The sequence below is a fragment of the Bactrocera dorsalis genome, chromosome 2 (assembly GCF_023373825.1).
Source record: "Bactrocera dorsalis isolate Fly_Bdor chromosome 2, ASM2337382v1, whole genome shotgun sequence".
NCBI classification, from domain to species: domain Eukaryota; kingdom Metazoa; phylum Arthropoda; class Insecta; order Diptera; family Tephritidae; genus Bactrocera; species Bactrocera dorsalis.
The window spans coordinates 105,796,979-105,823,235 of record NC_064304.1 but is presented as its reverse complement, the minus strand read 5'-3'; the positions used below and the strand labels follow the sequence as shown (position 1 = coordinate 105,823,235).

The following is a 26,257-nucleotide window of genomic DNA, read 5'->3' as shown; positions in this document are numbered from 1 at the left end:
CAGGAAAGCAAACTACGACAAGGCACCACAACTTTGACAGCTGATTAAATTTATGAGCACATTGTTGAAAACGAAACTGAGAGAGAGCATAGACAAATGGCACGATGACGAAACAGGTGGTGGCAATTAAGGAAATCCCATCAGCGCATATAAGTGTTTGCAGCAAGACAGACATTTCTACATACACACGCATGAGTAGTGTTGTTGAATGGGAGATGTTGCGGTGCGGCCGCCGGTAACATACATACATATGTATGTGTGCTTGCCTTCGGAATGACAAAGTTAATGAATTCAGTAGTGGAATGTAAATACATGCGTTTAAGTGTGTGTGTGTGTAAAAATGATTATCGGCAATCACTGGCACATCATTAAATGATTTGGTCCGATTGTTAATTGTTAAGAGCAGCGTTTGTTTACGTTTGAAGTAAATAACGGAATGAAGCAAAATAGTAAACAGTTGAAATTATAAAAATCAATATCGGCAAACATTAGGCAGCAGTAAAAGTCAATTATAATGTACTATATACAAAAGCTGCAGTATAATTAGTAAAAAAACGACAGAGTGAAATAATGCAAATATTTGAACATTTTTCAAATTTATAAGTAACTAAGAAGCTGCAAAAATGTATTAACAGCAGATTTTTCGGCAACTTGCATACATTAACTCACAAGAAATGGAGTAAGCGCGTGGAGCGCTTAAAAATCACGGATAAAACTAAAACTTCTTAAAGCGTTCGGTCAACGCTTAAACGCTTATTACATAAGTATTTCTCCTGCTGGCGAAGTGCCTGCTGTCGGCGGTGGCTTTGGCATAATTGAGGGCGAGACGTTGTTGCTTGCTGCCAACAGCATTAATGCCGGCAATAAAAAATCAAGCAACAATAGCATATAAGCTTTGTTTTGGTGGCACCATAGTGCCGCTAAGAATTGTCTGCCTGCAGCTGGTGTATCCAAAGAAAAACCCTAAACAAAACAGCAATAAAAACTGGCCGTAAAAGCTCAAAGACGCAGCCAAGCACAACGTCGCCACGAACGGTCCAAAAAGACTTAAGTGCCCTGATACCACCTCGTACATACTTAACTGCATAGTGCTGAATCAGCGCTCGCTTTGGTATTTGTAGCGCAACGATCAGTTGATCAGTTCGTTCCGAGCGCTGGTTAACATCTAGAAACCAGTGTGCGACCAACACGCTGTGTGTACGCGCTTAAGCTGTACGCAATAAAATGCTATTTCTATGTACATATGCGCTGCGTTAGTGTCTACTGTCGCTGTTGACTTTACCTTCAAATTCCGATGTGCGCTCAAAAAAGAAACAAACTGAAGCAATATTACACAAAAAAACGAACACCATATAAAATCAACAACAGCAATATGCAGCTTTTAAAGCTAAGTTTTGCAGCAGCAAACAACCAAGCCCGTGCTACAAACTACCATAGACACGGCTCAACTCTACAGTTATAACACGAAACACTTGAAAGCCACGCAGCAGCAAGTTGTTGCTCGAGTCAGCGCTGCCAGTGCCGTCGTCACTTGTATAATTTTTTATTTTTATTGCTTTATGCTTTTACAGCCTCTACGTCTTTGTGCCAACGCCTGGCTAGTGCGATATGTTGTTGGCTTACGGACCATCAACTAAGTGTTTAAGCAAAACAACATTGCTTCGTATAGCGCGAGCTTGCTCGTATTCAAGAAAGTAATCCAAAAGGTAACAACGGCAACATAGTCAACATATCGGCGCAAACCTGCTTAGCCAGTCAAGTTTTCATCTTTGCTTTCGTGCGCTTCGAAAACGCATTCGAAGGCGATGCCATGCCAAGCCAAAAGCGAAGTCAAGCCAACTCAAGTCTTGGTTTTCGTCGTTGCTGTCAACCAACTTTACTGTTGACTGATGGACTGACTGACTGGCTGTGAAAAGTACTCGCTTGGTTGGCTGGCTATTTCACTGTCTCATAGCTTTGCTTGCTGGCCCGTTGGTCTACGCTTTTGATTGGATCTTTTCAAATGCCGTTCCAACACGCGCTTCACTTCATTTGTGCCGACCGTAAATACACGCATACATAGGCACATACATATATCTGTGTGACGGCCATGAAGTCCCACTTCACTCGACACAATCGAAAAGCGAAAAAATGAAAGAAAATACAAATGAAAACAATGTGAAGAATTAGGCGGCGAAAGCTACCATAATAATAATAGTTATATATGCAACACGCGCAGCAGCAAATGTTTTGAGTTTGTACGCTTTTTTTGCACCGTTAGCTGCAGCAGCTGTAATTGTCAAAGTGTTAACAGCGTTGAAATTACACAGCAGTAAAAGCCCAGCTGTAAGCGCGACTTTTGTGGTGGATCTTGTAGGCTCTGAGCGCTGCAATGTTGTTGGCGCGAGATTCAAACTCAGATTCTGATATTAGAAAGTTGATTTTGGTGCGGAAGACCCTTGGCTAATGTGGCATGCTTTCTATACTCGTTTTCATGTAGCAAAGGTGTAAGTTCTGTGCGATTTTTTTAGGGGGAGGAGGAACTAACCTCGAAAAATGTTGCTTATAAAATTTTAAGCTTTAAAAACATTAAGAGTTAATGTGTGTGTGTGCGCGAGCTTAATTGGAAGATTCTTTGAAATTTCAGTAGAAATGCGTACTTACATAGTATGTGGTAAGTATGAGTAGCAGGCTGATGGCTGGAGGAGCCTTATGAAGTATCTGCTGTTTCTATATACATACCCACATACATACATATGTATAATTAATACGCCAGCAAAACATCACGAAGCGTCAACAGCTGCAACAACGACTAAGCTAAGTAGCTTGGCAACAACAACAATATGCAACAATTTGGTCGCATTAAAAATGGAAAGTATAAAATAAATGTTTGCTATGAGTTTTTGTTGTTACAGATGCGTTAGGCAATAGACAAGATGCGAAAGTACACAAAAATAAATGCTGCATTTTAAATTATTGCTGTTCTACTCTACTAGGCACATGCAACGCGGCGCGATTTACAAACATATGCATGTATTTTGTTTGTACTGGGCATCATTTGTGCAACTTTGGTGTGAAATGTTGTTGCAAGCAAGTCATTGACGAAAAAGCCACACGTTTTGCTCAACAATTTCGTTACACAAATTTACACAACAAAGTGGTGCCTAGGGTGCCACAGTTCGCGAGGATGCTGCAACAAGCCGTAGAAAAAAGTTGTTGCAACAAAAGTGTACATGCAACAGCGTAGCACGGGAATACTACTACGAATACGCGCATAGTAGTATTGCCGCCAAAACAGCTGATTTTGTGTCATTAATTAGGTTACCAATGTTGTTGTTGTTGGCGCTTCACATACATACATACATACATACTCATGTGTCAATGCTATATACTCGCTGAACTTAAGTGTGTGGCATTCTTTGTCGAGCAAAAGCCATTAAAAGAAGCGCATCAGCGATGATGATGCACTTAATGAGCTGCGAAAATCGACCGACAGACAACACAATAACGGACTAGCGTCCATATCGCGCTGCTCAGCTGGTTGACATTGAAATTCCGACAAACATACATATGTGTGCTTGCTGTTGTTCTTGTTATTCGTGTTATTGATTGGCGAATCTCAGACTTTTGTTTGCTTAATTGTTTGCTGTTGGTTAGTTAGGTTTATGCCACAATAGCTACTAAACCAACATACACACATACATATGTATGTTCTTAAATGCATATATGAATGTACATATGTATGTATATGTGTGTGATGTGATGCTTTGCGGCGAGGCGCCTTTATGCTTTTTGACAGCACCCCTTGCTCGCTGCCAACATATAATTAATGTCTGTATGTTAACATAAATGTGCATACATACATATGTTTGCCTGCTTGTATGCACATATCATATGAAGATGTTTGTTGCTGTTGTAGTTTTTGTTGCGCTTGCATTATTGTGGTCACTGAACTGGCAACCGCAAAGTGTGTGCAACACAGCTTAGCAGCATTAAAACGCTTGAGTTAAGAATGGGCTCGTGGCATGCACATATCTATACAAATGTATGTATGTATGTATGTGTGAGCATTTTTGTTTATGTGCGCAAAAGTGTATTGCACTCACGCCCATAATTGCCATGTACCTTAAACGCTTTGGCCGCAATGCATTGTTGACAGCAAGTGCGTCTATGGGTCAGAGACAAATAGTTGGGAATTCCCTTGCAACCTTTGCTGCTATTAAATTAATGCCTTTAAAGCAATAAAAGGCAGCGAAATTTTTATGGTATTGTTGTGTGTGCGTGCGCAATTCAGGTATGACGTCACTTTGCTCTTATAAAATGTGTGCTTGCTGACCTAATTTTTAAAGACAAATAGGAGACGTGGTGACATGTGTATGTATGTAGAAATATTTAATAACTGTAATTATTAGTTTTAATAGTAATTGGTAGTATTATTTCGTTATTAAAACTACTAAATTCTTTCATACGTTTCAGCACTGCTCTCCTGTCAAAATTTTGATGTGCGAAAGCAACAACAGAGTTAGTAAAGTGAAATTTAACATTTTACAGCGTATGTACTTTGTTTATGCTAACAATTCGACTATACCAGTTTTTGCGAGTTATACCAGTTGCTTGTTCGATTCGCTTTACTTCAAAGCCAAGCGAAAGTTATACTTTAAAGTATACGTGTATGTTAACTATTTCATTATACCAGTTTATGCCAGTTATACCAGTTGTCTGTATATATATTTAATTTTATCAAAGTAAGAGAGTTATATCAGTGGTTTGTATGTTCACATTTGGTCTAATCAAGCGCAATCGAGGTAAATTTACTTTTTATAATTAATTTATGTCTTAATAAAGTCATAGAAGCTCCTACCTGTTTTAAACACTATTAATTACTCTTCACTAGTAGTGTTAAATTATATATTTATAATTAAATTTATATATTTATAGCTAAAAGGTGACGGGCCAGTCAAATATTTAATATTATGTACCTACAAATACCGTTAGAAACATTTATCCTTAACCAGAAAAATATTTAAAAATAGGATTTACACAGTTTTTGTCCATAAAATACAATAAAACGAACCAGCAATGCCTAACGACTGCATGCATAAATACATATGTACATATGTACATATAATATTTTCTAAAAATTTCATAGTCCTCAGCATATTGTAAGGTTGATATTGTTGGAAGTTTTCATTGCAAATGTCTGAAAATAGCGCCTGCATAGCAGAGCAAAGGAAACGCACCAAAATAGCATAAACAGCAAATTTACACTACCCAATACAAACATATAGCGTTTAACATATGCATACACTCATATAAATACATACATTTGTATTTGTATTGAAAATTAGCCAAAGCGTATAGCATACATTTTGCATTTCGGGTATTTTTGCTTGAAAATTCGTCGAACAATTTTCTTCGTTCATAGCACACATTAATGTATTGTCGCATGCAAACATTCTAATTACAGTCGACGATTGAGAAATAATCGTTAAGACACATTTACGAAATGGCTATAAAGGCACAGCGACGCATGAAGGACACGTAGATCCTATTGATCTAACTATCGGCGACCTAACCTACATAAGTACCTGTACACAATTCATAGAATGCTGTGTGACCAACATAGGCAGAGGCGCATAAAGGCTATTTGACCAAGGGACTGAGATACACACATGCATACATACGCAGCGAGGCAAAGAAAAGGCACACGGTATCTATAGGCAGGGTTGCTGTGTGTGCTGTTTGGCGGAAAAAGTTATTGTAATTGAATTTCTGTTAAAGGACATGTACATTAATGCAAATGCTCTTTTTTGTTCGCTGTAAAGTAATAGCTATGCTTGTGAGAAGCAGAAAAGCGGCAAGGAAACAACGCTTTTGTGTGTATATGTGTGCCTGCTTGTTGTTTAAGACGTCCATTTTCTATGTGTTTTCTGTTGCTTTTGTACTTTTCGCCAACAAAGGTGCGGATTATTTGGTGTGTGTGTATTTGCATAATAAAAAAAAACCGTTAGGATTCTGTTATCTTTTGAGTCGTCGCAGGTAAAAATTATATATGAGTAGTTTTGCATGGCACACATTTTTTTGGATGTTCTTTTGAAAGTAAATTTTGTTTTTAATTTTTTTGTTTTCTTTTGAGTTTGGAGGTTGTATTTTAATATGTATGTACATACATTTTATATTTTTTAAATTTTTTTTTATTTTTTTAAATTTTTTTTATACATACACACATGTTATACATAAGTACTTAGAAATTTTGTTTTTAATTTTTCTTTTGAGATTATTACTTTTATTTTACTGTATAAGTTTTATAATTTTTTACATTATGGTATTTTTTTAATTTTCTGTTATTTTTTGCAGTTTTAATTTTTTTATATTTTTTGTTTTTGCCTTTTTAATCTTTATATTTTTTATATAATTTTTAATTTTACAAAATTAATATGTATTCATATATTTTTGTTTATAGTTTTTTATATTTTTTTGACAATAATTCTGTACATTTTTTTCGCATAAAAACAGAAAAAACTGATTAATTTTGTTGCTGAGCGTAGAGACGAAGGTTTAGGTGCAATTTTTAGTGATAAGATATCAAGATATCAGCAACTAGCAATTTTAAGCGATCGACAATGATTAGCTGCTTACTAGAGACATGAGTTATTTACTAACTACATACAGACATGTGCATACAAACATTCACATACAATTGTCTATGAGTCTGCTTCGGTAAATATGTATGTACCACCTCCTGGTACGTTCTTTTGTAATGCTGTATTATTATTTGCCATCGTCATTGCGGCATTATACTGTATTATTTTAGAACTCTGCTTTAACGCCTACGCAGCCGAGCAGAAGCGCTTATCAATCGTTTGCCGTATGGGCTACAGTCAGTTGTGATAAGCGGCTAAAAGGCAATCCTACGTATACAACGTACACACACACACAAATACAATATTTTTTGTATTTTTATATTCGTTGTAGACATACATATGTATGTATTTTTGTACCCACACACGCTTACTTAGAGGCGAAACAAGTGTTTGCATTGCGTTCGATGACGTCAATCGCTGACTTTTCATTCGCCACACCACAGCGTTTACGTTCTTCATACACATGTATACGTATAGATATACATATGTACATACATACGTACATATATACTGTATGGACTGATTCGTTGTGCGCAAAAAGCAGCGATTTAAACATTTTAAACGTTAAATTTAAAATGCAAAAATAAACAAAAGTAGCGCGAATTCGCCGTTATATTCGATGTGGAAGAATTATTTTAAAATTTTTGCAAGCATACAATAGCATATACTTACATATGTATATACATTAGTATATATTAATATATTAGAAATGAACTTTTCAAGCGAAATTTGCCGTTATTTTGGCGCTTTATTTGGACATTTTAAGACTAGGCATTGATTTTTTTGATTAATTTGTGCTTAATTTAGAAAAAATATTAGAAGTCACGTAAAAATATGCGCTCTTGAAAATTTTAGCGTAAAAGCGAACAGCTAGATGAATAATTTTTTTTGAGGTTAGATTATATAATTAACAGAAATTATTAATTTAAAAAAAAAATTGAATTATTAATTTAAAAAGAAATCGGAAAATATTTGTAAATTACTTGTTTACATAAACATATTAACACGAAACGATAATTTTTTATTAAATTAGTTTCAAAACGCTTGAGACTACCTTTACAGTTACACTAAACTGGCTTAACGCGCTTTTGCCAAATTTAAAACAGGGACTTACTATGAGTTTAAGCCAGTATGCCAGCCAGTATTAAAAATCGCTTTTAATTTATAAACAATCGAAAAAGTATGCAATTTTGAGGTTAGAAAATTTAGAAATTGAAATTTTAAAAGTTCAAATGCACTTTTTCTAATTTTGTCATTAAAAAATCTCATTCAATTTATAAAAAAAAAAAAAAAAATATGAATTTTTGAGGTTAGAAAATTTTGAAAAGGAATATTCAAAATCTTCAAACACACAGTTTCCAGTTCTGTAATTTAAATAAGCATATATATACATACGTCTAGTAAGTTCCAAAAATCTATTTATTGTTATATGTTTATACATTCTTAAAATAAATTCCATGAATTTAAAAAAAATATACTCAAGCGCGCCTTTACGAAGCATTGCTTGCTTATCTCTTGCTTATGACTTCCTAGATCAAAAGCATAACAGCTAACGCACAAAGTCTAATTTGAGCAAGCCTAGAACGCAGCTAATTAACAGCATGAACGCAAAAGTGGCGATCGCTCGCTTACTCGCGCTCTCTAACAACGAGCGCTGCTAATCATTTGAAAGAAACGTTGACTTGATCACACAAACTTTCTATATTTTCTTTTTCGACATTGCATTTAGAAATCTTTTCGACCAAACAGCGTTCGCCAAGTGTAATGTAGCGCCGTTAGCCTCACTGCTGTGTTGTGGTGCTGGCTGCTGGCTGAGCTGCACATGAAAACGCCAACAGCACAGCACCGACTTTTCTCACAGCCAAATGCGACAATGCCAGTGTACACTGTAGAAAATGCTTAGCAGCTACTATTTTTGATTCTGTGGCATGCAACAGCAATTGGTGTATAACAGGCAAAATGGAAGACCTAAAAAAATTTTCAATGAAAATGCCGTCAGTCACATGCCTTGCCAAGCGACTAGTGCGTGCAACTATCGGTGAATTTGTTGGTGATTTCCCAACGCTGCTGCAGCAACAGCAACCAAACGTTTGCCTCCACCGTAACTTTTAGTGCCATCAGCGCTGATGTTCGATCGCACCAGCGCCAGCACCAGTGCAGCACAGAAATTGTAAGTACGACGTACTGCTTAGCAGTCGCTGTGGCCGCTTAGCGCTTTTGATGGCCGTTGGAGCGGTTGTCCAATCGTTCAAAACGACCGATTTAATGTGCACATTCGGGCAAACTTTCAGCCACACACACAAACACAAGCATATGTATATGCGGTTGTGTGAATTCATTACGTTCGTTGCTCGCATCGCTGTTGTTGTTACTGTTGCTGCCATGATTTTTTGTTATTTTGTGTTTTTGTTGCTTTTGTTGCCGCCGTCATGTCAGCTTTATCAAGGCATTCACTTCTCACAAGCACACAAACACACCTATGCACGTACTACACACACATACATAGACAAATGCATTCGCTCGTATTCACATTCCCATTTCGCCTTGCTTTTGCGCTCCATCCATCATTGCATTCCCTGCTGGCCGCCATCGCCTCAGCATACCATCACCTACATTTATTATAGCGCACAACCACACACACACACACATATATGCATGCATGCAAACACACATTTTATATTTGCCCTCGTCGTTCGCTTCGCTACATTCATCGTTCGTTCGTTCGTACGTTCGTTCGATCTCTCCGTAGCGCGTTGGCGTGTTTTTGAACCCTCCTCACTCAGTTCCCTGCATACACAAATTTTCACATTCACATACACACACACGCATGCATGTGTTTGCTATATTGTTCATACAATATGTATGCCGCCATTCCCTCGTTTCGTTGTCGTTCGGTCGATTCAACATTACTGCCGCCACAACCATTAGCAGCGTTCGAAATATCAAAATGTACATATATGAGTGCAAGTGTGTGTGTGAGTATATTTATATGTCATATATATGTATGTGTGTTTTTGTTGGCTGCGATTCATGTTGCCTGACGACTCGGTCTGTGTGCCTGCCTGTTTGCAAGTCGGTCGCTCGGATCGACGGCCGTTTCTGCTTTGTCTCATGGCAAACACAAAATTACTCACTCACTACAAAAATAACAATAAAAATAAAATATTATACAGGGTGTATGCAGTTCAGAATCGCATTGATGTAATACTCGGTGTAGAGGAAATTCTGTGAGAGTCTTGTTATCAACGGAGTTTCGAAACAGAAAACTGTCTATAATTTGAAAGATTATGTTTCTAGATCAAAGTTATTGAACCCTGTTTGTAGTTGTGGTCAAATTTTGGCGCATTCAAAGTGATCGATAGCGATGTCTCAGTTCGATTTTGTTACCATTATTTGTGCCAAATTTAATAAATATTTTTTTAAGTTCGAAAAAATATTTTTAAAAATGTTGCGGCATAAATTAAGAGTAATGTGAGACACCCATTTGTTTTTTTTAAATTATTAATGTTATTATTTTAACAACTAACCTCAAATTTCAGTTTTCATAGTGGCAAATTTTTCAGTTTTTTTTAAAATACGTACCTGCAAAGAAAAGAAACAATTCATTATTAGTATAAATTATAAGAACTGTGGTTAAGTAACAAGTAAAATATTTTGTTTTTTTAATTTTTTACAAGAATTTAAGTCAAAAAATGGTAAAATTTAAAAATTTTTCGAAAACAAGTTTTAAAAATTGTTTCGAAATAGTTAGTCAGTGAACTAATTTATAGCATTATTTTACATGACTCGAATTTTTAAATATAAATTTTTAAAAATTTATTTTCAAAAATATTTAGAAAATATGTAATTCGGAAAACTTTTATATATTAATATATTATTACATTTTTAACTATACTTATAATATATAAAAAGTATATTTTTATTATTTATTTAAGTATTTTACTTTTTTTCTAAAACATTTTTTAGTCAAAATTCTCAAAATATTTATAGATTTAATGTAATTATGAATATAAAACTTAATTATTAATTTTAGTTATTTAATTATTTTAATTTTAATATTTAAAATTTAATTTTTGGAAAAAAAATTAATTTCTAAACACAAAAAATAAAATAAAATAATTTCTAAAGGATCCCCGAAAAACACGCTGTATGCCAGCAAAATTATTACACTACGGAATACAGCTTAAATTTACGGAGTATTTCCACATCCAATGTTGCTGACTCGCATTAAAACCAAATGGAAACAGGCAACAACAGCAGAAACAACTTATATAGTCAGCAGTATGTATGCATGTGTCCGTGCTGTTGCGTTTTGTTGTTGCGCTGTATAACGTCGAAGGCGGCAGCAACCAAATGGAATGCCATCAAAAGCGGCAACAACAATAAAAACAACAACTACATAAACAACGATATCACCGACATCATGATCAACAACGCACACACACACATACATACGTACTTATATAAGTGTATATGTGTATACGTCCCAGCAAGTCAGCCAGGCAGTCCAATAAGTTGGCGAACGAGTCGAGCTGTGGCGGCAATCAGGCAGCCAGCAAGCGAGCAAATTAACAAAAAGAAAACGAGCACAATGTACCGAGCGCAAACTACGGCACCGCACCAACAGCCAGTCAACCAAACCAAACCAGGCAGGCAACCAACCGACCGACCAACCAACCAACAACAACCACTATATGTAGCAATAACAATGAACAGAGCAGAGAGCTGTATATGTACGTGTAACACAAAGAACACCAATGTGCCGAATACATACGAAGTACAGTCGTCGCAGTGGAGATAAAAATAAAGTGCCAAGCAAGCAAGCAAGCAGAGTATTAGCAGTGCAGGGTTGTAATGGTGAAGCGGGGCGCGTGATGTGAAGTATTCAGCCACAATACCGGTGAATTGAAATGATGAGGAAAGAGTGACTGCTTTTAGGTTGTGTAGCGGTGCGTTCGGGTGTGCTAGATACACATGCTGGTATATTTTATATGGCAAGGCAAATGCAACGAGGGTTTAGAGTACACTCAGCTTGATTGTATGGAATATCTATCTGTATAACGAAGCTATATTTTGTTTGCTAGCTGGCTGGCTGGTTGGTTGGTTGGCTGACTGGCTACGTAGTTGCCATCGAAAGAAAGAAAGATTTTTATGTGTGTTGGGGGAAAAATATGCCAGGCGATGGCAAAATGACAGTGCGATGTAGCTGAATAAAATTTTCCGTTGTTGTTGGCGTGTGATGAGTGAAGGGAAATGAAAAAATTAAACTCAGGCGGTGCCTGTGTTGTGCTGCAGTGTGCTACACCAGCGACAGGGTGTTACGAATGCATGAAAAACGCTATAGAAACATAAAAAATTAATAAATATTGAATTCTTCTTTAATTTGTGTAAATTTTGAAACGAACTTCATAAAATAAAGATTTCTAATTTTATTATTTTCAGTTTCTATTATATTTCTGCACTGCGCAAACACGCTGCATTTTTAGTAGCACACATTAAATATTATAAAGTACAGCCCGTCATCGCGCTAGCTAAATGCAAGACCTTCCACCTGGCTTAAACTATTTTTTTCTCACAAATTTAAACGTTGAAAACCATAAAAATTGAAAAGTTGTGAAAATCGGGAATATGAAATGCAACACACAAACTATTCATGAACATATTGCAACGTGGTGTTATCCACAGCGCGTGTGGATCAGTGCTATTGCACTAACCAAACCAATCGTACTCCGCTCGCACAATTTCATATGTTCCAATGAGATAGAGGTAGAAAATGTAATGGCAACATCATTTTTATGCTGGTTTTACATCCGTCATTCATCGCAATGACTGTAACTGTTGTTGTCTGAGTAGTGCATAAAAATATTTGACCTAACATTGTTGAAAGCAGTCAGAGTATAACTTTTCATGCTATGCTAGCTCATTTCATGTGAGAAATTAAAACTAATTTGTGTGGCAAACCTTTTAAGTACAAATTTACAAAATTTTACTTTGTGCTCTTCATTTGAATTTAATTAATTTCGAAACTTTTAACAAAAAAAGAGTTAGAATTTTTGAGCCAGAAATAGTATCAAACTATAAGCCAAGCCATATTTGCTGGCCGACCAGTTTTATTTTAGACCCTCATCGGAATAACGGTGGTTCGAAAATTTTTAGAACTATTTTTGAGTACTATTTCTAGTACATGCAAGCGTGTACTAAAAACTTTTTAATACAAAAATGTTTAGAAATAATTTTTAGTACTATTTTTAGTACACAAAAGCTGTTTGCAAACATTACAACCATAAACAGTTGTTAAACAAAAGCTTTGTACTAAAAATTCCCTCTAGATGGAAATATAGTTTTAGTACTATGTACTGTAAGTACTAAAAAGTATTAAAAAATACATAGAAGTTCTGCAAGTATTAAACAATTTTTGAAAAAGTTATAAATATGTATTATATATTTCCAATAAAATTTTGGCAATTTTTTGATAGACTTACGAATGCATGTACTAAAATCTACTTTTTGCTTATTTTTAACAACAAATATTTTAAATACAAAAAACTTGTACTAAAATTCTTTTTAAATTAAAATTTTGTTTGGTACCAAGTACTGCAAGTACTAAAAAATAAAATAAAAAAATTCTGCAAGTACTAAAAAATGTTGCACATTTTTTAAATATTTTTCTTACGAACAAAGTAACCAAATTTTTGGTATTACCAAAAAATTCTGAAACATTAAATACTATTTTTGTAACCTCTTATTTAAGTTCTCTAAAAATTTCGGACATCCAAGCTGCTTAGAACTTATGCGGCACTATGCCTCCGCATCAACATTTGTCTAACTCTATTATTCCATGTACCTAACACACTTTCCATACGCCGCCAAACACAGCCTAACCAACATTCAATCCAGCGTGGCTCGCAGCCGTGGTTACTGCACTATACAACAGCGCCACAATGACTAAAGTTCGATTTAGCGTGCGATTTTCAAACATTGCCCACGCACACAGCAAAGCAGTTGCATGAAAAAAATCGAATTTTATTAAAGCGCAAGAAAAATCTCATTTCAAAATCCGCCCACTGGCGTTTGTTGCGCCTCGCAGCGGCGTGACATTTTCACCTCACCACACAGTTCACCTCAGCGCGTGTTTTTGCCTTTTAAGCTGCTTGCGACGGCATACCAATACATGCAGCAATGTATAAAAAATATTTATTGCTATATGCATGTGTATGTGTATTTAAAATATATATGTATGTGTGAGTGAGTTTGCATTTTCATGCTGTTGGCAATTCCGTGCACGTCGTTGTTGTTTAACCGTTATCCCAACGCCAGCGCAAGTGGCAGACAAAACTAGGCACACAAACACTTATGTATCTATATGCATGCCTGTGTTTGCATACATGTGTGTGTGTGTGTGATTCTGCGTTGCCATGGTGAAAAGTTGTGTTTTCGTGCCACATTCGCCCACTATTCAACAGCGCCAACAACAGCAATCAGCCGCGCCACTAACTAATTCACCACCCAACAACATCCCCACCGCTACGCCATGCCGGCACGCAATGGCCAACGCCTGCTACAGTCCAAACACTCTTGCCACTTTTATAAATTTTATGAAGCTGGCATCATTATAATATTATAACTTTATGCAAATGTACACAACTACATACACTCACATACATACATACATATGTACTTGCATATGTGCGTGTATTTGTTTTGTGTGCCAGCGTGCCTGTGTGCTCGTGTATCCTGCGCTGGAAAGTATGCCAGCTTTTGTGCTTGTGTGTGCGCGTGTATTTGTAATTTATAATAATGGGTTGCCATATCGTCGCCTTTTGTTTGTAGTTGTGTAATTTGTTATAAAAAGCGCGCAACTTCCCTTACCACCGCACACCATAACGCCCGCTACCCTTGCCACCGGCGCCACATAGTATACACTTTGCTGTTGTTATTGCTGTTACTGCCTTATTTCATTATATTCTACGCTTCCTCCCTTTGCGTTTCATGCTTTGTGACGCTTTTGTTACACTCATTCAGTAACCTGTAGTTGTTGTTATAGCGTACTTTTAGCTTGCGCTTTCGTTGTTGTTGTTGTTATAAAATAGAACCACATTGTGGCGGTGTGGCATGGCTTGAGGGGGGACGGTGTATTATAAAAAGGGAATGGCGTTGCAAGTGGGCTGAAAGCATTGTGAGTATCCATATAAATGTGTGTGTGTGTGTGTGTGCTATTGTGTAGGCCACGACGGCGTTGGTAGAAAGCCAACGAAGGTTGCTGCCCTCGCCATGCTCGCAATCAATTGTTTGTTGTATGTACATGTACATATATATGTGCGTATTGGCCATACTTGCATATATAACTGTATATATGCATGTACATATTTATAACAGCGCAAGGATATCTGAATTTGAGCACGAATCCACTTGCCGCTCAAACGAGCACGCCTCGTTGCGAATTCGTTGCATACGAACACTACTCAGTGCTCATATATATGTATATGTATATGTATGTATATACATACTTATATACCGTTTGTAAAAGTTTGCGAGTTATTTTGTGGTACGTTCATATGTCAGTCGCTTATCGTCGTTTTGCTGAACTCGCTCGTAACTGCTAGTCGTCGTCAGTTTGTTGGTTGTCTGTATGTTTATTCTCTCCCTACAAGCCTTGCTCGTTCTTTCAACGTTACATAAGTATATATCTAATGCGTTTGCAGGTTGGATTTTGGATACCAAGAAGACTTGTGAGGCTTTAAGGCACATTTCGTGGGTTTTAGATACTTAGTACTCGAATTAATATATTTTTTTTTTAATTTTTAAAAATATGAAATAACAGATTGCGTAACATATTTCACCAATTAGTAATAAAAATCAAAACTTTCAAAGTAAAACTAAGAATTTGGTACTATTTGTTTAGTACTAAACATCAAAAATTTTGTACTAAAACTTAAAATTTGTTACGAAATGTTAAGACTATTATTAGTAACTTCATCAATTATTAATTTTCGTTAAAACTTAATTAAACAAAGCTGTAATAATTTAGTACAAAAAATACAGTACTAAAAATCTAACTTAATACTAAAAAAATTCAGCATTTATTGAGCATATAAACTAATTTCAATCATTCATTAACAAAGCAATGAAAATTTTGTACTAAAATTACTTGGCCAGTACTGGAAAGTACTAAAATTAGTTAGTTATAAATACCGAAAGAAATACAGTACCTAAAAATATGAATAACCTTTAAAATTTCTTGCAAGCCCCCACTAAATATCAAACGTGAAGTCAGTACATCTAAACGACCGTCAAGCCGAACCGAACGCCCTACAGTCAGCCGAAAGGCTCAAAATCAACAACAGTTGCATGAGCACTTTGCCGATGTGGACGTTGGTGATGGCGATGCCAGCACAGTTCAGGGATATTGTTAATGGTTACATGATGCACACATACTTACATATAAATACATTTACATATATATTTATGTATAACAAGGCGACGGCGTGGTAGGTGACGAAGCAGTGAGCTGTGTAACGGAGTATTATATGTATATAGAGAGTGGGTGGCAATAAGGTTGGCAACTGTATGCTCAAAATACATTTATATTACATAGCATACAGTATATAAAGTGATATAGATGTACATAATACAGACACATATATATACATACATTTTATATGCATAAAGTATATAAAGTGTATTTGTTTTGGTTGTGCGTAATGAAAATGGCAAGCACATACAAGCAAGTAGCGATACCACCAGCAACAAAAACACGAACGATGAACGTAAAACCGACAATAAAGTAGAGTATAAAATGAAGGAGGCGCATTCGTGCGCGTGTGCGTGCGCATAATGAAATTGGGTGAAATATGTGGCAACAAAACGAAACAAAAGAAAAATAAAAAAGGAAAAACGTCAAAAAAAGTAAGTTGCAACGACAACAGCCATGAATGCTGACATAATAAAAACTCACCAAAGGCGCCCACAGTTCGCCACACAAAACAGCAGTGTTAGATAGCGTAGTCACGCCGGCAAGCGTTAGCAATGAGAGACGGCAGCAAAGAAATTTCGAACTCAACTCAATGCGAAGCTGCCACTTAACAGTAAAGTTATTATGCTTATATTTTCGGTTGATAGCGAAAAAATAAAATAATAACAACTACAACAATCTATATGTGGTGGCTTCATTTTATAGACAAATGTGGGTGGCATATTTTAGTTGTTATCATAGTCGTCATAATCAGCGGCAGCAACAGTAAAATAAGCCGAAAAAGCAAAAGAAATTGCCATAGCGTGTAGGGTGTACAGTGCGTATGATGAATTTAATTTGCTTTAATGCAACGAAATGTATGTTACTCATACGCAGTGGTGGACGCTGGTCATGCGGGCGAATTGCTGTTGTCGCTGTTGTTGCTGCTGGGCGCCAGTAAATGATGGTCAATTTGTATAAATATATATGTACATATATACATGTGTAGGCAGCTGTCGGTTAGCCGTAGTCCAGCCGCACCTTGTTCTGTGTGTATGGCAGTGTGCCTTGCGCGGTTTGTTTGTGGGTGGCTGCCAGCTTTATCAGCTGTATGCTCTTAAAGCGTCAATTTTTTTCGTTGCGTGTCATTATTTTAATTGCACGCTTTTTACGCCGGTTTTTGTTCTATATATTCGCGCTTAAATGTTATGCTACACACATATACACACATATATACTATGTCTACAATATATTAAAGCAAACATGCTTTAAAATTTTTAAGTAATTATTTTTTGCATTTTTTGTAATGTCTCATTTCACCTAGTTGCTTGCATACTCTTTCAATTGTTTTATATCTGATTTTCTTTGCCGCTTTTCGTTTGTATTATATTCGATTAATTTTAAATTTTATACTGCCGTCATCGGTTTTCCAATATATACTCTCATTATTTTCCGTCACTAAATGTCAGTAATGAGTCAATTTTATAAAAAATAGCGTTCTATTTTAAGTCTGTGACCACTTCCGTGTATGAAATATATTTAAAATTTGCTTTTATAAAAATCGTATGCTAGTTGGAGAACAACAAAATCTTATAAATGCCTGACTGTATGAAAATTCGTCATAACTTACGTAGTGTATTTGTATTTTGCTCTGAGCAAAATGAGAAAAAGTTTTGTAGACAAATAGTTTGTATATGTTTTGGTGTATTTGGTTAGATGACTTTCAAAACTGCTTATTACCCATGAAAGCTGGTGCTGTATTTGTGTAAATAGTGTGAAAAATTGTGCTTTAGTCGCATTTAATTATAGCAATGTTTATTTTTAATATATAAAATAAATTTGTGATTTTTATTTTTAATAAATAAAAATAAAAGTATTTAATATGCGCTTGTATAAAAGTAATTTTTTGTACAGATTTTTTAAATTTTTTTCTTTTACTATTTTATTTAATTTAATTTTTATTTTTTACAAATATGTTTTTAAATTCCTTTTTAATTAAATTTTAATATTTTTTTAAATTAATTTTTTTTTAATTTTGTGAAATGTATTTTATTTTTATTGTTATTTTATTTATATCTTAAATTTTATATTTTTATTCAGTTGTAATTTTTTTAAATTAATGTAAATTTTTATTTATTTTTTTATTTTTAGGTTTACTATTTATTATAATTTTTTTTCAAATTATTCTTAATTTTTTATTAAATTTAATTTTAATTATTATTTTCAATTAATTTAAACTTTTTTTATTTTTTTAAATGTGTTTTATTTTTATATTTTATAAATTTTATATTTTAATCAGTATAAATATTTATTATTTAATTTTAATATTTTTCTCAAAATTATTGTTATTTTTTATTAATTTTTTCTTATATTTTTATTTTAAGTGACAATTGTGATTAGACTTCCCTAAAACGCATTAAAACATGTGACTTTCCCACTTCACCAGCAAATATATGGGTCAAAAATGCAAGCTTTATAATATACATACATACATACATAGCTACAAACACAACTCACATGGTAGCTCATAAAGCTCCCAAAAACCCCCGCACGCATTCATTAAAGCAACAAGTTATAAATTTTAACCGCATTTATAGCGGAAATCGCCACCACCAACCACATAATCGACAAGCGCGTAAGCACTGAGAGTCGACAAGAGCAAAGCCCTTGCTCCATAGAAGCGGCAAATTGGCAGAAGAGGCGCGCACCGCCCGCAACGTATCAATGAAGCAGACGAAAACCATTAATAAGAGGCAAGCAATGTGCACACGATTACTTTTTTGACAAGTGAAATGGGCAGCAGCAAGAAAAGCTTGAAAAAGGACGAAAGGCAAATGTGCAAATAACTGTCTGCACACACACATATACATACATATTTATATTATGTAAAGGGGTGTAAGTAGCGCTGCTGTTTACAGGGAAAATGTGAAAAGGTGGCAAAATTTAAAATCAGCTGTTTACGCGAGGCAGCGAGACGGACTATTGAGCAAAGAAGAAAGTGTGTAAGAGTTTCCAAGAGTAAGTGCGCAAGCTGTGTGGCATGTAGTTGTAATTATATTGTAATATAACGGTAAATATTGTACAGCAGACATGCTGAGATGATGAAGCGCGTTGCAGCACAGGACATTTTATGTAAGTTGGTGGACATTTTAAACGAGTTTGTGGATTTGTTGCAAGTACATTATATATTGCAAAAATTTTTTCAAGAGAAAATGGTCGTGCAAATTAAACAGACTAAGTAGAAGAGTTAATATAAAACAAATAAGTAATACTCATCTATAAGTGCTTATGTGGCACGTAGAATAGCAGTTAGCATGCCACAAAGTATGGAAAGGCAAGCCGATAGGCGTTTGTTGAACACCATGCACACTACTTGCATATGAGCAACATGAATTGATATAATAGCAACAGAAAAACAACAACAAACGCTGCCACCACCAAGCAAACAACAGGTTAGAGCCCAGCGCGTTGTCAAACACGCCGCGGCTGATTTTAGTTAAGTGGCAGCGCTGCTTTAACTTGCTACCGTTACATATTTTGTGTGAATATGTGTAAGCAACCTGGACTTCTGCCGTTACTCGCGTCGTGGAGCGCCAAATTTCGGACGATGATACGCGCAAACTTTTAACTCTTTTGTCGTTAAACGACGACGGAATGCCGACGCATGCATCACATATGCGCATATGTATGTAGTTACAACTGACATTGTTGTTAAAATCGAAGCAGCAACGAACGAACTCAACGAGCGCGCCAACCAGCCACCCACTCACTTCATGTTACACGTAGTTATGCTGGGGAACCTCGCTCGAGTGCTCGTGGTCTCGTCGCCGCTAAAATATATGCCCAATACAAGCAACAAAAACAAGAGCTATTTGCAACTGCGCTGTTGTAGTGCGTGCAACATGCTCGTTGAATACGTTCTGCACACACACTCAGAAAATCGAAATTTACAACTCGCCGCTTGGTCGCATGTCCATACATAGACAATTTGCTATAATTGCTGTCGTAGCGTTTGTTGCGCTGCTTCGAGTTAAACCCACATCAAAGCGTACATGGAGCACAGGCAGGCATTTGTTCACTCGTTAGCCGTTGGGTCTTGAGTTGGTCGGTCGTCTTGTTTGGTCGTCGGTTGGCTAACAACTGAACCGGCGCGCCAACATTTAACGCTATTTATGAATAAATATCGCACAGCATCCCATACACCACCAGTGCCACAGTGGCAGCAGCAGCACCCGCCGCCGTCGTCGTCGTTATCATCGTCGCCTCTCACAAGATGTTGCAAAAGTGCGCGCACTCAGCAGAGTAATTGCTATAACAGCGGCAATAGCTGGTTAATGGGTTGTTGTTGGTGATGGTGCATTGGTGGCAACATTAAAAGGCGCTAGTTGACTGCTGGCTGCGGGTTTTGGGGTTTATGCCATTATTGGCAGCATGCAAAATAGCAGCGACGTTGGCAGCCTTTGGGCACTGCGCGCCATTTGTCCGTATGTATTTTGTTGCTGCCACAAATGAAAATGAGCACGATTTTTGTGGCATGTTAAGTAAGGGTAAGGATAACAGCAGTCGCAGCAGGCCGCTAACTGTGCGCTTTTGTTGGTGTTGTGTCTCCTTTCATTTTTTTTCCACATTATGGGAATGCCCGTCTGCTCTTTAGTTTGCATTTTCCGGTTACTTTTGCCATTTATGTTTATTTGTTTATTGCCGCCTGACCACCTGATTGCTAGCGCTGCGCTTTGCAGCGTGTTTTTTAATTTACTTGCTGTCTTATCACTGCGCGCCGCGCATTAAAGGTTGCAATTTAACTGCCCGCTGCGTTGACCTATTGCTGCTGGTCTATATTCTCAGCATGATTATTGTTTTTGTGGTGGTTTGTTGCACAAATTGGTTGGCCCAGCTTTAGCTGAGCTGTCGCAGTGTTGCTTTTAAACGTGCTGCTATGTGTGGCTTGAGCTCACTGATATTCTTTAGACTATTGCCGATGGCGCGCTGATAAGGCAGGTGCAAGCGCTGTGTGGCGCACTATTGTTGTTGTGGCAACAAAATTATGCGCAAGTACAATATAAGAAAACATATTATGAGATTTCAGCGCACATCATTTTTACCCTTTCATATTTTAGTATGACTTCCCCATTATGGGCGCGCAATGAAAGCGAAAGTCAAAGCCAAACAATTAACAATAAGAATGATGACAAACCAAAATGTGTGTCTGCATGTCTCACATGTATATACATACATACATTTCTTAGTGTTCCGCAAGTCACAATATGATTTTGTAATTGTTATGACGCTGAGTAAACAGCGCGGCGGCACAAACAACAACTAACCAAATCGCCGCGGTCAAAGCAATGAATGAACGGAAGCAGTTTTAATGCGTGACGCGACGGCAGCAGGAGATGTTTGCGTTTGTTATGGGACAAAAGAGAAAAAATGTGGCCGAGTTTTAAGTTGGCGGAAGTTAAGCGCGCCGCAATCTGGCTGATGTGCGGATGATGTCGCGGTTGGGTCGCGGCGCGTTGCTGCGCTAGCGTTTGAGGCGACTGCGCGCGCTGTTAACGATTAGCGGCTTTAAAGGTAAATGATTAAAAAGCATACATACACACACATACATGTGTACGTGCATAAAAAGCGCTAAGCGCTCACTCAGACTAGACGCGCGCGTGTGTGCTTTTGAGCAAAAGTAATTAATGTCGTTGAAAATGTTCGGTATTTGTTTATTGCTTGAATGGTGGAGGAAATTATTGGCTGGCTAGGTGTTTATGCTTGTTTGCTTTGTTGTTGTACCATTTTTGTGTTGTTTGTTTTTTTTCGTGAGCGTGAAAGAACTGCAAAAAGATAAACATGTGGCGTGTGTTGAAAATTTGCCGAGCAAAACAAAGAATGTGAAGAAATTCAAAACAGCCGACTTTTGAAGCAAAAACAACAACAGCAGGCAAATAATAACGACAACAAAGGTCATGCCGTAATTGCCAAAATAAGTGCGCGCATTTATATAAATGTTATGAAAAAGGTTGGCGCTGCCGGCGTGCAACGTTGCATTCCACATAAAGGCAATAGTAAAGCATGAGCAGCAGTTATGTCTTTATGTGTGTAGCAAAGAAAGCGCAAACTGCAAACGTTACATTGACAGCACGGACACAACGCGCTGTTCTTGCAACACTGAATGAGCACCGCTTTCGTGAATTAGCGCTAAAGGGCAGTGAGGCAAAAAAAAACTAAGAACAGCACGTGCAGCATAACTATCTCAATGTTTGGAATTGACTTGTTTCACCGTTACTTTGGTTTTCTAAATGTTGTTCATGCAACAACTGTGTTTTTACTGTTTTTGCGCACATGTTGCATGCAGACAAATGCTTCTATGCATGCACATACATATGTACTTATGTATGTTTCAGTAATGGCATGCCAATGTTGCTTGATTTTTTAGATATTTCTATGTAAAAGATGTTTTGGTATTAAAAAATATTATAAAAATAATAAAAATAAAAATAAAAGAAATAAAAAAAATAAATATAAAGTATAGCAATAAGCAGCGGAAAACGCGCACAACGGAAATAAAAAGTTTACGCCAACTTTTCTAAGATTGTATGTGCGGCGCAACGTAATGTTGCACGCACGTCAGCCGGCTTTTATGTTTTGTTTGTTGCTCGCAGCAGCAGCCAAGAAAGGAAGGAAGTTTGCCACACAACAATGTAAGTTTTGCCAACTTTTCCGCATTGCAAGCCGCATACATACACAGCTACACTTGCAACTTGGCGTTGTTTATGTTTCTTCAACGTTCGCGTTTATACTTTCCTCTCTTCTAAGTAGCTTGTCATGGACTCGCTGCTGACGTATGCTTATTTGCTACGCAGAATAGCCACAATAACAACAAATAATGTGTTTAGGTGATTTATTTCTGCATAAAGAATGCAGCATGTAACCTTGCAACACGTGCTGTGGCGTTAAAGCAAAACCAACAAACGCTGTTGCGCCTCGAATGCGCCATATGTCTGTCTGCTGGCATGTAGGCAGCCGCCGGCAAGTGCAATACACAATAATATATTACTATCTATATGATATCTGTCTATATGTTGGCGCAAACGATTGTCACACACCTATTTTTTACGCAAGCGTCAATAAGGACTTGCTCACTGAAACGTTTGCTTGCCACACGTGCCTCTGTTTTGTTCTAAACGTACATATGTGTGCACATATACGCTGTATGCATACATTTGCATCCTAACGGCACCCATTCACTCACCAGCTGCGGGGAGGCACAGCGTCGACTTCGTTGCCTGCATGTTGCAACGACTTACGGCACACTTGTGGCTGCGTAAAGCGCCACTTTACACGTTAAGCGACTCACCGCTAGGATGCTGTTGTGCTAACAACAATAACAACAGCATGACAAAAGTGCCAATCCCAGACATATTATACATACATACATATGTTTGTTGTTGTGTTGCTTTGATGTTAGGGCTCGGAAATTGGCGTAACCACATGTTGGATTTGAAGTTGGTCGGTTGCACGTAGGATTAACTTGTAGTTTGACGTTATCAGCTTAGGTCAGTGATACCGTTATGCTTCAAAATGCGTTTAGTTATGTATTTATTGTTGTTATTGCAGCATAAATTTGCAACACTTGCTTTGGTACTGGTCTTGGTCTGCACTTATGTGAGCGAAGGACATGCAAGGATATTGAATGTGTGCAAATTAATAACTTATAATTGCCGGATATGTAAGGGTTAATAACACTTAGGTGCTGCACTAGTATGGAAGTGTAGACAGTACAACGTTATAAATTGTATAGCTGTATTATATACGAAGATTGTGGTTAGTTGCTCAAAATTATATTTTTTGACTTAAGCAGTTTAGATTTTTAAAGCTTTATACAGTTTTCAAAATAAAAATAACTAAAGGCCGTTTTCTTAATGTCTGGTTAGCAGCTATCTAACAGTTCAAATGTGGTCAAAAAAAGATGCTTTACGGAAAGAAGGAGTTTTGGTTATCTACCATTTAGATTGTGGTTAAAAAATATGTGAATACGGAACTTAACTGACAGATGACTGCTAACCAGACATTGAGAAAAGGTTTCTAGATTTTTTAAGAACACATACTGCTCCACTTTGCTTTGAAATAGTGTGCTCTTAATAGCCTAAAGTTTGTGAGAAGTTTGAGTTTTTTCTTAAGTCCTCTACATTTTATAATTTTAAGACCCTCAAGTAGCAAGCATTTGCTTTAATTAAAATTATTTTTGTTAAATATTGATGTTTTTTGAAACACAATAATTTTTTAATCTCTTCTACTCACCACTACTATCACTAGTATTTTATTTGCCTAACTTATTATCTTCTCACTAAATTATAATTTAATAAATAACTTTCCTTTTGCAAGTTTTTCTTTCGTGATTGCTTTTCTATTCCCTGAATTTTCCCTGTTCGTATAGTAGTCGTTATTACGAATCCTCAAAACCACAAATTACTCACTTATTCAATCCGCAGCCAGATTCACATTCATTGACTTTCAATATTCTTTATTCCGGCGTGTGTCATGACTATGATTTTCTAGATTTATTCCTGCTATTTTTACTTATGAATAACGCATAGTCGTTAAATACAGGGTGTAGCTGTCAATTTAAAAAATAACTAAAGAATTTGTAGCATCATGAGCTGTGAAGAAATACTCACGAGTATATAGTGCTGCTTAATTTTTATAAACTTTTGTCTTAAGAAAATGTCTTAAATTTATAAAAAATTAAAATGATTAAAAATAACCTAAAACAAATAAATATTGCAAGGAAAAGTTTATAATAGTTGTTGAATCGTTAAAATTGTTTTTGCAAGCATTAACCGGAGATGACATTGTTTTCAAGTATAATATAAAAGGTGTTCTTAATTTAGAAATAGAATAATTAAGAAATTTCTTCTTTAATTTCTTGGACGAAACAGGTTTGTAGCGAAAATTAATTCAAATAGTTTTCGGAAAATATGTTTTGGCTTCCAATTCATTTTCGAACATAGTATAGATCAAATGATTTTTGTATTCTATACTCTATAAAGTAGGCTTGAAGTGAAAACTAATGCGTTCAGTTTCCAAAAAACATGATCGCGTTCAATACTAAATTGGAATGTTGCTTTCGGATATACATATATAGAAAAGTAATAAAATTTAATTTCGAATTATTTTTGAATTCATGCGCTCTTCAAATGAAGGAGGATAAATAAAATTATTTGAAATTTTATATATTTTAGTTTATTTTATGCAAATAAATATAAAAAAATTTTCAAAAAATTCAAAATTTTCAAAAAATTTTCTTAATGAAATGAGTACTGCTTAATTTCGAATTCGGTGAATATGAACAGTATATAGATTGCAGCAATTTTGCCGCAATATAAGTGTCAAATAATTTTATATATAACTTTGAATTGCTTATTACTTTTATTTCATAAAATGATATCTGCAATTGTTAATTAAAATTATTGATAAAAACGATATTTATAAAAGTTGTCGATAGTTTTTAAACATTTTTATGTAAAATATTCGTTTTGGATCTGCAAGCTTTGTGTTTTCTATGATAATTAAAATTATTATTAATTAAATTTTTTTTGTTACAAGTATAATTTTGCTTGAAAATATATTATTTACAAGATATAATTTTCAAAAATTCGTTTTTAAAACTCGAGAAGGCAAATAAAAATAAATTTTACTTGGAAATATAATATTAACAAGACTGTAACTTTCAAAACTACTTTTTCAATGCAAGAAAAACATTTAAAAACGTATAAAAATTATCTCTTACAAGTTTTACAATTTTAATTTTTTTAATACAATTATTCCTCCTCGTTATAACTAAACGCTAAAATAAATCATAATCCTCCCCAGCGCTCACTGATTTACTGCGCCCAAACAGCAAGCGCTATTCCCCTGTACTAATCACAAGCCAATTTGCTGTCAATACAATTACAATGTTAGTTTTGAAATCGAAGCGAAATGAAATCTTTCCAAAACTCACCTCAGTGCACATTATTGTTTGAAGATAATAAAATATACAGTTGCCACTGTTTCCGATTAGTGTATACTCCAATTGGTCGCTGCAGTAGCAGTTGCTGTCCTTTAGCTACGTGTGCGCTTGTTGCTTTTATTGGGCACAAATCATAAATCGACAATTTGAAGTTATGATTTTGTTGCAGCTTCTTTCAAAATA

The 26,257-nt window shown here is 35.9% G+C and overlaps 1 protein-coding gene across 5 annotated transcripts in view; it reads right to left on the bottom strand.

Annotated features, from left to right (window-relative positions):
- Positions 1-26,251, bottom strand: part of LOC105227067 (mucin-5AC) — a 39,128-nt gene extending 12,877 nt beyond the window's left edge. Inside the window, exons 1-3 of one of the 5 annotated variants that reach the window (XR_007421500.1) lie at positions 26,066-26,251; positions 22,922-26,001; positions 11,318-22,881 (exon numbers count right to left, since the gene is read on the bottom strand). Coding sequence is in view for 1 of the 5 variants with exons in the window: in XM_011206234.4 (XP_011204536.2) it covers positions 26,066-26,077 (12 nt within the window). In the remaining 4 variants the exon portion in view is untranslated. The other 4 variants (XM_049447256.1, XR_007421499.1, XM_011206234.4 and 1 more) reach the window with 4 other exon arrangements.
- Between the last annotated feature and the right edge of the window lie 6 nt (positions 26,252-26,257).